Here is a 14,634-nt window from a genome sequence, read left to right as displayed (position 1 = left end):
TGCAAAGAATATAATCAATCTGATTTTTGCATTGACCATCTGGTGATGTCCACGTGTAGAGTTGTCTAGAAAGTAATTTTTAAAGTTAGTTTTCTCCAAAATTATTTGGAACAAAAAAAAGTATTTCTGAACAACTTTCAAACAAGGTTTGCCCTGAGCAGTTTGTTTTGGGACTTGTCCTTTAACGATATCCTTTTAGTAACAAAAAGTGGGGTTTTTGCTGGGATGATTTCTAGATAGAACGTTGACTAGATGACTAAAGTTTCAGGGTGTAAGGTGTGGACTAGAAGAAGGCCACTTGCAGGCTCCTATGTAAAAAGCAAGGGCAGATACTCCCCCCTAAACACACACACACAGTGTGTGTGAGGGGTTTCGGGGAGGTGGGCAGTATATAGGAACTCTCTGTACTAAAAAATTTCAATTTCTCTGTAAACCTAGAATGGTTCTCAAAATAAAGTTGCCTGGCCTTCCCTGGTGATCCAGTGGTTAAGAATCCACCCGCCAATGCAGGGGACGTGGGCTCGATCCCTGGTCCAGGAAGTCTCCACACGCCTCAGGACAACTACGCCCAAGTGTCACAACTACCGAGCCCGCGCACCCCAGAGCCCACGCTGGCCAGAAGCCCGTGTGCCCCCACGGGAGAGCAGTCCCGGCTCTCTGCAACTGGGGACAGCCACGCGGCAACAGAGGCCCGGTGCCGCTAACAGTACACAAACAGATACACAAGCCAAGAGTCGGCTGATTAAAGAGAGAGAGATACTGACGCTCGGATTCTAACAGAATATGTTGCCTGTGGTTCTAATCTCTAGTCATCCAGGTAGTGGTGGTGGCTGAAAGGGTTTCAAAGTCGTAACACAAAACATACTGGGAAACTTTCAACCCAACATAAAAGGAAACAGGTCAAAGCAGGAAGCCTGGCATGAACTGGAGTGACCCCAGCATGTTGACAGGACAGGCCGTAGTTGGCAGATGGTGCCTGGGGCCTGCCAAGGACAGAAAATCTAAAGTAGCTATTCACACGAGATTACGCAGTTAACCAATCAAAGGGAATAACTTGTGGGAGCGAAAGAATTTTAATCAATGGGTTAAAAAACTTACATAACCATGCTGAGCATAATATATGCAACACTGACTTCCAGGTAATAGCATGAGTTTTTTCCTCTATGTGGGAACACTTCACTCTGAACAAACCTGATATACCGCAGCCTGACTGATCATTCGTCGCTAGGAAGCTCTGGCACAAGACTCTTTATTTAATATAGCAAACTCCCAGAGTACGTTTAAAATAGTCTGCTCTTTTAAAGCTTCTTTGCACATAATTTTAAAGAGAATATATAAACTGAGGTATATCTGTGTTGTAGTTTCATGAGCACACACTTCAATCTCTGATAAGGGAAGCTTTTGGATACATCACAATAAAATTTCATTTCATGAAAAAATAATTTAAGTCGTGAGGTATGTGTCCTGAGATCCTACATGCACTGTAAGCTCCTGGGGTGAGGGTGGTGCATGATGAACACACAGCACAGAATGCAACGTGTGGATGGAGCTCCCGAGCACACAAGTCCCCTCGTTACAAAACGTGCCGAGCCCAGAACACAGCAAGGAAGTCCCGGTGTGGTGTGGCCCAGGCACTCTACGGGTAGGTGTATACGTGCAAGGATGGGTATGCCACGGCGGTCCTGTGGCTTCCCCTTGTGCCAGGATGTCTGTTCCTGGACCAGCTTGGCTTCACGGATGGAGCTGGCTCTTGGCTGGGGTTGGTGCTTCTCTTTGGATCGCAAGACACTGTAAATCCTGGCTTCTCTTTCTGTGCAAACAAGATAGAAGAGTTGAATCACTTTGTGCTGCAATTCCTAAAGCTAAAGTTAGGACTGGGGCTGCTGTTACAAGGAGTTAGAGACAGGGAGTCGCATTTCTCCTCAAATACCAAAGTAGCCGACATTGTTACAGGGCAGGGGTGAATCAAGCATTCGCCCTAGTCCCTGAGATGGCCAAAGAAAAGTCCACGGGTGATGGCTTAATTGCTCTGAGAAGCTCAGGGATTGCATTTTATAAGCTGTTTAGGAACATTACACAAAGAAAGAGAACTTGATGTACAAGGTTGGAGACTGCCCAGAGTTTTTAAACTCTTCTCTGACATACCATGGAAGTCAAACACCTACATCTCTGTTACAGAAACATTAAACTAGAAATTTAAAGAAAAATGGAGTAGAAGTAAAGGCTCGGATGGCATTCAGCTACTCTGCTGGGTTTAAATGAACCCCAATTTACATGTTAAGCCTCCCCAGCATGTTTCAGTGGGGGGATTCGGCTTTAGCCACCTACAGACATCTTGCAGTGGACGCCGTATGAGGAAAGGGGACAGTCATCACTTATCAGCGTGTCAGCACAGAATCCTCTTGGACTTGACTTGATCTCCACCTCTCTTTTCACTGTTCTGTTTCTGTGATATCATGGTGGTTGGACTATTTACCTTGTTACTCCTCCTAGAGGATCATGGCCTTAAGGGAGGGCTCATGTTATACAGCCCTCAGAGGGCCCCACATGGTCGGATCTTCATAAGATACTGATGGGTAAATAAGAGCATCATTCTCAGAATCCCCAAGCAGCAGACTTGAGAAGATGGCAGGGATCTGATCTTGAGGAAACCATCCAATCTCTACCTAGTGTGCGTGTGCATACTAAATTCCTTCAGTTGTGTCTGACTCTTTGTGACTCTATGGACTTTATCTAGCCCGCCAGGCTCCTCTGTCCATGGGATTCTCCAGGCGAGAATACTGGAGTGGGTTGCCATGGCCTCCTCCAGGGGATCTTCCTGACCCAGGGATCGAACTCTCATCTCTTATGTCTCTTGCGTTGGCAGACAGATTCTTTACCACCAGCGCCATCTAACCACAGTAATACAGTGGTCCTCAATTTTTGCTCCACCTGGACACATGTGAGCAGCACTTTCCCAGAGACATAGCCAGGGTTATTTGAGAACATGTGTTTTCCTGGTTCCTCTGCCTTTTCTAAATCCAACTTGAACATCTGGAAGTTCATGGTTCATGTACTATTGAAGCCTGGTTTGGAGAATTTTGAGCATTACTTTGCTAGTGTGTGAGATGAGTGCAATTGTGCAGTAGTTTGAACATTCTTTGGCATTGCCAGCTGGTTCACCAGCTCTGTTTTTTTCTCCTCCTTCTAAGGAAGAATGGGGCTTCCCTGATGGTTCAGTGGTAAAGAACCCACCTGGCAATATAGGAGACACAGGTTCGATCCCTGGGTCAGGAAGATTCCCTGGAGAAGGAAATAGCAACCCACTCCAGTATTCTTGCCTGGGACATCCCATGTTCCCACTGTAACCCTGGAGAAGCCTCAAGGGTTACAGTGTATGGGGTCACAAAAGAGTTGGGTACAACTTAGCAACTAAACAAGTAAAGAATGCGCAGGTACAAATGAGCAAGAGAGATGTTATTATAGGGACAAATATGAATTCATTCAAACTTATTCTTCTAAAAAAGCGGGTCATTCACAAACCTCTGTACTGAACGGTCACTGTAACTGGATGTGAGACACCCCTCACACCTGATGGTGGCACCCCAATTTGTTGTTAACATCTCCTGGGTTGAGAATCGCTGCATTCACTACCACTTTTTACCTGAAGTGTTGCTGTGGAGTTACAAAACAGTTAGTTGCCTAACAAGTGTTCACTGAAACAAAATAAAATTCGCCATGCAAAGTGTTCAGCCCTGGGTGAGCTTCCCCAGTCCTGAGGTGCCTTGTGGGCTGTGCTCTTGGCTGGTCAGGTGTGTGCAGCCTGAGGAGGCAAACCACCTGAGATGTTCGCCTCAACAGAACAAATCCACGGAGACAACACTGTGTGGACTGTGGATCACCACCCCTCCAATCATATAATACATTTGAAAAACAAAATCAATGTGGGCGCATATATATATATACACACACACATACACACACATATATATACACACATATGCATATATTAGGTGAAATACCTGTATTCTGTCTATATTCTTAGTCAAAATCAAGGTGGTCATATCTGTTGGGTCCAGGGAGGTGCTTTTACCTCTTCCGTTTAACTGGGACTAAAATAAAGGAACATATTCTCACTAAATTTTCCACTTGGACAAGTGTGTGATTGTATAAAACACACAGAGGACTTTTTATTCATGCATGTTGATTCATTATGGTTCTCTCACTTTGAAAAGAGAGGCAGAATGCAAGTACAGTAATTCAAAGAAAAGAAGGAAACTACTACTTACTGAATGCCTACTATGTGCTGGGCACTTCACACACGGCTTCACGTAGAATATTCTCAACAACCCCATGGTGTAGACACTACAACCCCAGCATTTTTGATGCAGGAACGGAGCCCCGGGGGTTAAGGAACTCACAGAGGATGACACAGTGGGGCTGGGGTCTGAGCTGGAGGCAGCCCCCACAGCGCGTGCTCCTGCCGCTATGGCACCGGACGCGAGTGGCCCTCGATACTGAACGAAGACGGCTGCGCTCTGCTCGGGCTCCGCGCTGTAACGCCGAGGGGCCTCGTTCTATCCTCCTCGCCCACGGCGCAGCGCTCCGCACAAGGAAGGCCTCATGCACGCTGCTTGGCTGCTACTGTACCCAAACCTACTTTATACATAGAAGAATCGTGGATTTTATAGCCACGCTCCAAAGCGCTAAATAGTCGGTTGGATCTGTCCCTTCTGTTTCCTATCGCATCCTACTCTGGACGGTAACTTCCTGCTTACTTGTTAAAACCCCCAGCAGATGCCAGGGTCCCTGAGGCAGGATGGTGTTTGGTTCGATGCGTTCAGTAGGTGGCCTGCACGAAGTGTACAGTATAGTTTGTTGAATGGATGGACGGAGCGTCCAGCAGCCTGCTCTTATGATTTGCGTATAAAAATCACAATTCACCAATGCGTGATATCAGACTTCAATGGTGTCCAATCCAAAGCAGTGTCAGTGTCCCACCAATGCTAATGTCCCCCTGCTCCCAGCTGCACTGTCAGGGTGACAAGGGGCGATGGCATTCTTCGCCCTGAGGGGGAGATGCACTAATTGGAAAAATCAGAGCAACTGCGTGACAAAGACTAAAAACGGAACAGAATAGACAGCCCCAAACTTAAGAGCTTTCAGGAAAAAAAGTAAATATTGGAGGTGATGGATGTGTTAATGAACTAAATGCTGACAATCCTTTCTCAATGTATATATGTGTGTGTGTGCGTGTGTGTATAAAATCACATTGTACACTTTAAATATATTTCCAAAAAAATTTTAATAACTTTTCTATGCGTGAGTTTAAAAAAAAAAGGCAAAAATAATACCTTATTCAATCTTGATTTTTCATATTTCATCATTGAAGAACTGGCATTCTCTGAAGTTCTGAAAAAGGCAGGAGGCTTTTGCAGAGTAGAAGGAAATCCTGCCCTTTCCTAGAAGGATTGCAAAGAGAACAGTTTTCAGTTGCTCTGTTATAATTAATCTACTCACAACAGACCCAATTCACCCAAGAGCGAATCTCCCGCCTCTGAAGGCCTTTTCATCTTTGGAGAGCAGGGGGTGTGGCGTGGGTGTGGCCGTGAGGAAGGAGGTGCCCGCGTGACCTTGGCGGGCACCAGGCCTGATCTCTCGCCACCCAGCCACTCTGGACTGGCTCTTGCCACCACTTTTCCACCACTACCTCCTTCCTCTGCAAATCCAGACTTGTGGACTCCTGGACTTGCTGTGCTAGAGTCTAGTGTAAGGGCCAAGCTGAAGTACGCTCAGGGATGTCCAGAGGACACGCGTCAGTTGTGTTCAACTCTCTGCGACCCCATGGACTGCAGCATGCCAGGCCTCCCTGTCCATCCCCAACTCCTCAGAGTTTACTCAAACTCATGTCCATTGAGTTGGTGATGCTATCCAACCATCTCATCCTCTGTCATCCCCTTCTCCTCCCACCCTCAATCTTTCCCAGCATCAGGGTCTTTTTCAATGAGTCAGTTCTTTGCATCAGGTGGCCAAAGTTTTGGGGTTTCAGCTTCAGCATCAGTCTTTCCAATGAATATTCAGGACTGATTTCCTTTAGGATGGACTGGTTGGATCTCCTTGCAGTCCAAGGGACTCTCAAGAGTCTTCTCCAACACCACAGTTCAAAAGCTTTTGCTTTTGAGGACCCGGGTAAGAGCTCTGAAATCCACATAGAAAACGCCCCACCCCAACCCCGCCGCCCCCACCACCCCGTCCCATTTCCCATTCCCTTTCTGGTTTAGAGTAAACCTCAGCTCTTTCTTGCACCCACTGTGGAACACTCTAACCAGACAGCAGCCGTAGGCGTTCTTACTGGGGCATCTTCAGTCAACTTTGACTCCGGCATCAAAGTATGTCTCTGATACTGTTTGTTTCGCTGTTTTCTCGACTTAAGTGCCTTTTTTTTCTTCTTATACATCGTCTTCTTCTGATTCAACTATTTCAGAAAGTACAGAGAAATTAGCCATTGAGGGTTCCAGATAGACACCCACCCATAGGGAGCACTCTTTTCACACAATGCCTAAGACAACATTGCTAACCCAGTATGCGGGCCCTCACAGTGTGTTGAGTTGTTGTTGGTTTGGAGAACCAAAAAACAGTTCAGTTACCTCATTACTAGAGACCCCTCCCCACTTAACACGCCAAATCCCCCTATTAAAGATACACTGCCAAAGAGGCACCTTTACCAATAAACAAATATCTGTGATATAAAATGAGAAAGCACATTACTTAAGGCAATATTGGCAAGTACAGAAGATACTGATTACTAGCTGTGTGATCAACTGATACAGTTTGTTACCACAAGGTAGCTTTAATAGTTAAGCAAATGAAGCTTGGTACTAATTTTCCAGTTACCCATGGTGTGGTGAAGCTTATTCTGATGGTGCTGTTAAATCTAGCTGAAGAAATTGTAGGGTCTAGTCTGATATGGCTGGCTCATCTGACACAGCCTTACATTCACCCTAGGATGAAGATATTTCTTAATGTAACTAGGAAATCAAGTGCATAGTGAGCCACAACAAATATTTTGCTGTCTCTAAAGCTCTTATAATATGTATGTAAAAAAAAAGTCTGTGAATAGACAGGGCAAAAATATCACTTAATATACAGAAATATAGAAAACTACCTAAGACCATGTAAACAAAAACACTTTCCAACACTTTTTAAAATGTGTGGGTCACTTTTAACAACCTCTACCTCTTAACATGGTTTTCACTTTAAGTTAAACATTTCCCCCTCACTTTTTGTTAATTTTGGAATACATGTGGAGTCATCACATTTTTCCTCCCTAGGTTTTAAAGAAGAAAGTTGCAAAGGACAAAAAGGAGGACTCCAAGGCAGGGTAACCAGTTAGGATGCTATTACGATATTTTCTGCAGATCTTAGGACAGTTGAAAATTCCTCCAAACTATTCAGTAGTGTCAGGCTTTTTCTTAGGCTGCTACTTCCTGGGTGTCAGAGTCTCTATAATCTCACCTCATCTGCTATGTTCAGTAGGTGAACAGGGAGGCCATCTGAGAGGGAGCTGTCAGAACCGCTGGTGCTGTTTCCAGAAGGAAAGGAAAAGGGAAAGACCTGTCATTAATTTCCAGGATGTGTATCACTGACCAGAATAGTGGCATGGGGTGAGGACACCTGGTCTGCTATTTGCCCGCAATGTGTATTTCAATTACTAAGAAATCAAGACAAGCACATCCATTCATTCACTGCGAACACCTCGGCATGCCAGGCAGTGCACCAGGCACAGGAAACAGAGATGACCGGTGTGGCAAAATAAATACTGGCCAGATGGACAAAGCTGCCCTTGGCAGTGATTGTGAGAGGCTGTGGGATTCTTAAGGAATCCCACAGAGAACAGCCCGAGAGAACAGCAGGGGGCTGTGGTTTGTCTGAAAGCAAGGGCTCTTTCCAGTGTGCAATGCCTGTCTAGTCAGTACCAGCTCAGAGAGCAGGATGTGACCAGTTACTCTTTAAGAATGCGTTGAAAATACAAAGAGATACTGTAATAACAAAAGATCTGTAGGTCACAGATTAGGAGCATTACTTTTAACACCCCAAATCCCCCTTGGAAAGCTTCAGATGAACGTCTAGGCTGATCTGAAGTCCCCCCGCAAACCGTCGTCTCCCCCTTTCTTCACAGGCTGGGATGAATAAGGACTCAGAGAATGCATCCTCTTCATCATGTCCTCAGTTTCTGAGCCGTGTTCTATTTTCTCCTCTCCTGGGGTGTGGTTGGCGAGAACTGAAAGCTGTGCCCTGTGACACGTCCTCCGTATATGAAAAGCGTCTTAGGCACAAAACCCAGATCTCTTGGGAAAGGACAGCATCTCCAGCCGCTCTTTTGCTCAGCCCTTTCATTCTGTTCGTGCTCCTCTCCCTCCCATCAGTGCACAATGAGGAGCCCTGCAGCAAAGCAGCGGGAAGGAAGCTCTCGCTTCTCATAATTCCCAGCTCCCTGTTCTCATAGGCTTTTCCAGTCTGAGCAGCAGCCTTTGAGGCCGCCAGATAATAGCCTCTAAAGTCCCTTTTGGAAATAACACAAAACATTAACAAAGGGAATAGAAGCGTGAGATGCGGTACGCCCCAGATGTCGTCTAAAACCATGTGTGTGCACACTGAGACGCAGCCACACTGGACCTGCACACGCAGCCTGCTGTTGTGTGTGATGCCGTGAACGGACCGAGCCCCATGGAGGCTGGTGCTGGGGCTGACAGACTGGAGTCAATAATTCTTCACTAAATCCATCAGGGTATCCCTGCTGAGCACGTCAGGATGCAGTCAGGATGCTTGTGAGTCAGTCCCCACTGGGCCCAATGTGCAGGAGTTGATATGCAGGGAGCGTTTTGTTTTTGAGACTGCAAGTGAAGAGGCAGGTCCTTGTGAGTCAGGCAGAGGCTTCAGAGTGCAAGAGGCGACATGGTGAGTGCGACGCCCTCCCTGGCCTGATGGTCTGGTTGTTAAGGTTCCTAAAGAGACTGTTGGGAGACTGAGTCAGCAGAACTACTCTGGGGCCACAAATCAGGGCTCTCTAACCCTTTCCAGAGCCGAGAGGAGAGGCTAACAAGGACCAGGCACTTAATACTTAGTTGTTGAAAGAACAACGTGTATCTAAGTCTGCCATGATTTTATTCAATACTTTGCATCCGAGGTTCAAAACCAACACAACAGAGCAAGCAAGACAATAATTTAAAAAAATAGAACCTCTCTGGTTTTACTTTGAAATGAAGTTTGATACCTGGATTCAACGTCAGACAAAGAGATGTCACTCCAGCTTCTTTCTAAATCCATATCTTGTCCAAGTTCCTTGAATTTCTTATGGATTTCCTGTTGTAAGAGCTCTTTAAGCTCTGCCAGACACTGCATGAACTATGGAATTGAAAAAAAAAGCTATTCTTGATTATTCATTTATTTATTCATATACTAAATATGCTGAAAGGCACTTTGTTTATTGCTGGGAACCTTGGGATGAGTAAACCATAACCTCTGCTACTACAGGCATGTGAACAATAAGTTACATGAGCTGTGGGAACAGGCAAAAGCGTTTTTAGGGAAGAATGTCAATGAATACTGCTTTAGCCATTCCCTTGGTTGTAGTTAATAAACTTCTTGAACAATGCAAAGGTGGGATTTGCTTCATATTTTTGAGTAGCAAAGAAGGAAAAGTTAGAATGGGGTGGTTCAGACTTCAGCCTCTGGCAAATCTGATTTAATAGGCCCTATGCTGAGGCCAAATTCTCCTTTAAGTATTTTTTATGGTACAGTGCATCCAGAGTGGTGCATGTCACGTGTTCCCAGGGTGCACATCCCAGAGAGGGCATGAGAGATGAGTTAGGGACCGTGAGTTCAGGCTCCCTTTTAAAAAGGTGAACAATAAAGGGAAACAGAAATAAGCTCCCAGAAAAACAAGGCCAAAGGAAGCCTCTGCTTGTGATTTAGGATGGGGGCAACTTGAGAACATCTGCAGTTAAGAGGAAGAAGAAAAAGAAAAAAAAAACAGAAACAGGCCCAGAAAAGAGAAGAGGCGATTGATATGGCAAGACCTCAGGGAGACCACGGGGGAGGCTGGCAGGTGCACCGAGGGCAGAGACGGTTCTGGAGGAGAGAAAGGACGCCTGGTTTTCTGAGACGGGAGGGAGGGGTGCGAGTGCCGGTGCGGCCACAGGGAGGCCCAGGAGCAAGGGAGAGGCGGCTGCAGGGAGGGGCGCTGCGGCCCCCACTCCCAGGGAAGGACGCGGGCTTACCGTCGGCCGGGAGTGTGCAGACTGAGGTTTCCTCACTGTCTTTGATTATAAAAACTTCAGAAAAATAGGAGGAGGAAAATAAAGATCACCTGTCACCCCACTGGGCTGACTTTGGACCCAAGTGACAATGATCCCAGTGACATCACCACCTGTCTTGAGAGCCCATTTTTACCTTGGTTCGGTCAGGATCACAGAAATCGAGAAGGGTGTCACAGACGTGATAACCCAGGGACTTCAGATCCTCAGTGGTAAAATGAGTGTCTCTTTTATTGCCTGGGGACAAAAAAAATCCATAGGACTTCTTACTAAGTCTTCATGAGCAAATGCAAATCTAATTTATGAATAATATCTCATTAAAAACACCACCTCTGATTCTAGAATATTATGCTTCTGGTCAGGGTCTCTCTCTTAGTCCATTTCAGGAGAATCTTTGACAATGATCAAGTTTTACAATCATGATGCCTAAATTACTGAGGTTTTACTTTGCGATAAACACTAGGCCAAATGCTTTATGTACACTATCTCATTAGGTAGTACCTGTAATACAAGTACTAATATTATTGCCAAGTAAAGGAAATTCAAAGGGCTTCCCATGTGGCTCAGTGGTAAAGAACCTGCCTGCCAATGCAGAGCCACAGGAGATGTGGCCTTGATCCCTGCGTCGGGGAGATCCCCTGGCGGAGGAAATGGCAACCCCCTCTAGTATTCTTGTCTGGAGAATCCCATGGACAAGGGAGCCTGGCGGGCTACAGACCATGCAATCGCAGAGAGTCAGGCACAGCTTGGGTGACTGAGCATGCACGCAAAGGAAGCCCAAACTCAGACCTGCTGTACTTCCAGGCCCTGAGCAACCCCTGTGCTGTACTGCCCCATCAGTATGATATTTCACACTCATATTTTGGGTTCTCGAATTCAGCATTAAAGCACAGACAAGAAAATCTTCTAGGTCAATTATCTCCCCAACATTCAAAGGGATTTCACCTTGCCAGTGCTTGGCTTGTCTTCCTCTTGCCATAATGGCCCGTCATCTACGAAAGACAGCTTACCCAGGGTGGACCCGCCAAACGTAGACTCCATGGTATAGCTGTTGAGGATGCCCATCCGCCACATCACCACGCGTCCTGTTCCTTCTTTGCACTTTTGGACTTTAAAGTTACAACTGTGGAAAGAGAACTAAAGAGAAATCCAAACCCTCTGTTAATCATAAACTGGCAAATGTAAGATGTCTGAAATTCACTAATATGGTTAAAAAAAATGGAAGTATCTATTAGTTTCTAACATATGCTCCATAAAATACCAAGGGGTTGTCATAGATATTACAGAGGAAAAAATGAGTTCTGCAGTCTTGTTGGTCAGGGAGATGAAGATGAATCCGATTAAACAGGCCTTCTCTACAGGACCTTTCATTTAATGTGTTATTGTGGACTGTGACTCTCACTAGGGGAGAGAGTAGATTCTGATTTTCATTGCCTGTGGACTCTTCCTTTCCTTTCCCACCTTCCCCAGGGACATTCTGTAGGACTAGGGTTCCTTCAACACCTGTTTGGGATTGCTGGCTTACTTTCGTATTCAAGGCACCAGCCAGCCTGAGATTTATTTCCTACCCCTCCCCACCTTGAACCCTTGGATCTGGAACCCTTATCCTCTATCTGTGATTTGTGTATCCCTCAGCCCTATAACCTCTGCCCAGACTCTCCCACCTCCTAACACTAATGTGGTCCTGGCTTGGAGTTCAACAGCCTCCATCGTATTTCATGATCACCCCCAACTCTTTCCTCATTTTGAATTTGTAAACATATATTGGGTTGGCCAAAGAGTTTGTTCAAGTTTTAGATACTGGGTTCTGGATGTGATTTCATTTGAAGAAAGAAAGAGATTCCTGGAGAAAATAGGAAGATTAAAAAAAGAAAAGAAAGAAAAGAGGCAGGGAGGGAAACAGGGCAGAAGGAAGAAAAGCTTCCTTTTCCTTTTTTAACAAATAAGTTGCAGATATGAAATATTTGTCCTATTTATATTTTTTCCAGCCACACTGCACAGCTTGTGGGGTCTTAGTTCCCTGACCAGGGATTGAACCCAGGCTACAGCAGAGAAAGAGCCAAGTCCTACGCACTGGACCCCCAGGGGATTCCTTTGTCCTACACTTTTGTTTGATTTTTTTCAGGCCTAATTATTTTTAAAGGGCCATTTTTATTCCTATTCTCTTTATTTTGGCTGGACCAGGAAGCATGCAGGATCCTAGTTCCTTGATCAGGGATCAAATCCTCACCCCTGCAGTGGAAGTGTGGACTTTCAACCACAGGATCACCAGGGAAGTCCCTGTCTTATATCTTTATGTGAGAAAAATCTGTGCTATCATTTAAATACTTTTCTAAACCCAATCTAACTTCTTTCCAATGCCAGTTACACTTTGTGACTCTATTTATGGTGTTGAAAACCAACTTTTAAATCAGTGCAGATACAACTGTCACAGAGCTATTACTCAACCAACCACTAAAGACTCTCAAGCTGTTTTTATGAGTCTTCTACTGTCCTACAGTCATTTGTGATTTTGTATTACACACATGTTTCTGTAGAGGCTCATATAACATGAGCGTTTGGTCTTTCAATTCCTTCTTCCATTGCCAACCACAGGATGGAAGATATTAGAGAATTCTACCTACTAAGAGTTTGAACTTATACCCAGGGCAAAGCAGCCAACAGCAATTTAAAAAAATATCATCTTTATGGAGATATTATTCACATACCATACAATTCACACATTTGAAGTACACAATTCAGTGGCTTAAATATCTTCACAGATTTGTGTAACCATTACCACAACCTAAGTTTAGAATATTTTCTTACCCCAAAAAGAAACCCAGGACGCATCATTAGCTGTCACGCACCATGCCACCCTCGGCAATCACTCAACCACCTTCTGTCTCTACAGATTTGCCTTTTCTGAATGTTTCCTAGGACAGAATCATATAACATGTGGCCTTTTGTGTCTGGCTTCTTCACTTAGCATAATGTGTTCAAGGTTCATCTGAGTCCGGGTGTATCGCAGTTCAGTTCTTTTTACTGCAATAACATTCCATTGTGTGGACATACTACAGTTTTATCTTTTCATTGGTTGATGAACACAATGTTATTCTCAAAGCCACACTTTTCTAAAGTCTTGAAGTCCAGCATCCTGGGATTCACCCAAGATAATGAAGAGCAACAAAGCGGCAAATCAGACACTGCATACAGGAATGGGTGAGTTATCCTCCTCCCTCAGTCAGTGGACAGGAAATCACCTTTCGTGCTTACCTTATCTGGTGCGTTTTTGCTTAACATTAAAGGAAAGACCCGCTCATGAAGCCAGAACTCGCGATTGGTGTTATTGCAACCATACAGGAAGATGTTATTCTTCCGGCTGTGGCCATGGAAATCACAATACAAGAGAACCTCCCTTTCTTCAAGAAGTCTGTGGGGGGTGCAAACACAGGACTTAGTGGGTATACAAAGGCAAGAGAATAGTCAAGATCCCTCGGAGTCTCTTCCTTAAGCATGTCTGCTGATACTTTCCCTCCCAAGAAAATTTCAGCCCTTAATGACCTTCAAAGGACCCCCAACCTCATCCCTGATGGAAACATGTCTCCAGCACTCCTTGCCCTGCCAACCACGGAAAGCAGAGATGGGCAGGCCTTGTGGAAGGAGAGGAGAAAATCCACTGAAAGAAAGCCCACCCTGGTGCCGACCTGTGGAAAGAGGGAGACAGGCAGAGAGGGGAAAGAACCAAAGGCAGCCTTGGTTTCTGACATTCCAGGGTTAGTTCCTCTAAGACTCAGCTCTCGTCTCTGGATGACCAGGACACCCATTCAATCTTCTAAACAGAGTTACCTTCTCTGTAATGATGGTAAAAATGCCACACCTTTACAACATGCAGGGGACTGTGCTAAGTAGATAACATGGATTATCTCAGTTAAGCCCCACAGTAACCACCCAAGGCAGGTATTATTATCCCCACTCTACAGATAAGAAAACTGAGGCTTCTGTGGTCACAGAAGCAGTCAGTAGTAAAACCAGGTCTCAGACCCAGGCCTGCCCAACTCCAATATACACTCTGAGCCATTCTGCCTATCAACCCAAAGCTGCTCTCAGCCATTCACACAGATAACGGTGAGAAGGTACGTGAGTCCACATGTTTTTATGTGCTGCAATTTCAGGTCCAGTGAAATGGAAGCTCCTTAAAGGTGGGTGCTGTTATATCATTAGTCTTCAACTACTTTTACATTGGCTTAAAAATGCAAATTGATTTATTATTCTTTCTTTATAAGAGGATAACAAGGAATTCTGGAGAAGGCAAATGGCACCCCATTCCAGTACTCTTGCCTGGAAAATCCCATGGACG

The 14,634-nt window shown here is 45.2% G+C and overlaps 1 protein-coding gene across 4 annotated transcripts in view; it reads right to left on the bottom strand.

Annotated features, from left to right (window-relative positions):
- Window positions 1–1,054: 1,054 nt before the first annotated feature.
- The window catches only part of AGBL2 (ATP/GTP binding protein like 2), a 30,123-nt gene continuing 16,543 nt past the window's right edge, over window positions 1,055–14,634 (bottom strand). For 3 of the 4 annotated variants that reach the window (XM_027562358.1, XM_027562359.1, XM_027562360.1), the window contains 9 exons: window positions 13,551–13,707; window positions 11,306–11,432; window positions 10,432–10,532; window positions 9,254–9,384; window positions 7,495–7,561; window positions 6,332–6,454; window positions 5,334–5,441; window positions 4,002–4,091; window positions 1,055–1,810 (listed from right to left, as the gene is read on the bottom strand). In XM_027562358.1, coding sequence (XP_027418159.1) covers window positions 1,637–1,810; window positions 4,002–4,091; window positions 5,334–5,441; window positions 6,332–6,454; window positions 7,495–7,561; window positions 9,254–9,384; window positions 10,432–10,532; window positions 11,306–11,432; window positions 13,551–13,707 — 1,078 coding nt within the window. In that variant the 3' untranslated portion in view covers window positions 1,055–1,636. The remainder of the gene's footprint in view (window positions 1,811–4,001; window positions 4,092–5,333; window positions 5,442–6,331; window positions 6,455–7,494; window positions 7,562–9,253; window positions 9,385–10,431; window positions 10,533–11,305; window positions 11,433–13,550; window positions 13,708–14,634) is intronic. The other variant, XM_027562361.1, reaches the window with a different exon arrangement.

Source organism: Bos indicus x Bos taurus, chromosome 15 (assembly GCF_003369695.1).
Source record: "Bos indicus x Bos taurus breed Angus x Brahman F1 hybrid chromosome 15, Bos_hybrid_MaternalHap_v2.0, whole genome shotgun sequence".
Taxonomy (NCBI): Eukaryota; Metazoa; Chordata; class Mammalia; order Artiodactyla; family Bovidae; genus Bos; species Bos indicus x Bos taurus.
Note: the sequence above shows the minus strand (reverse complement) of the source record. Positions and strands in the feature narration are given on the sequence as shown.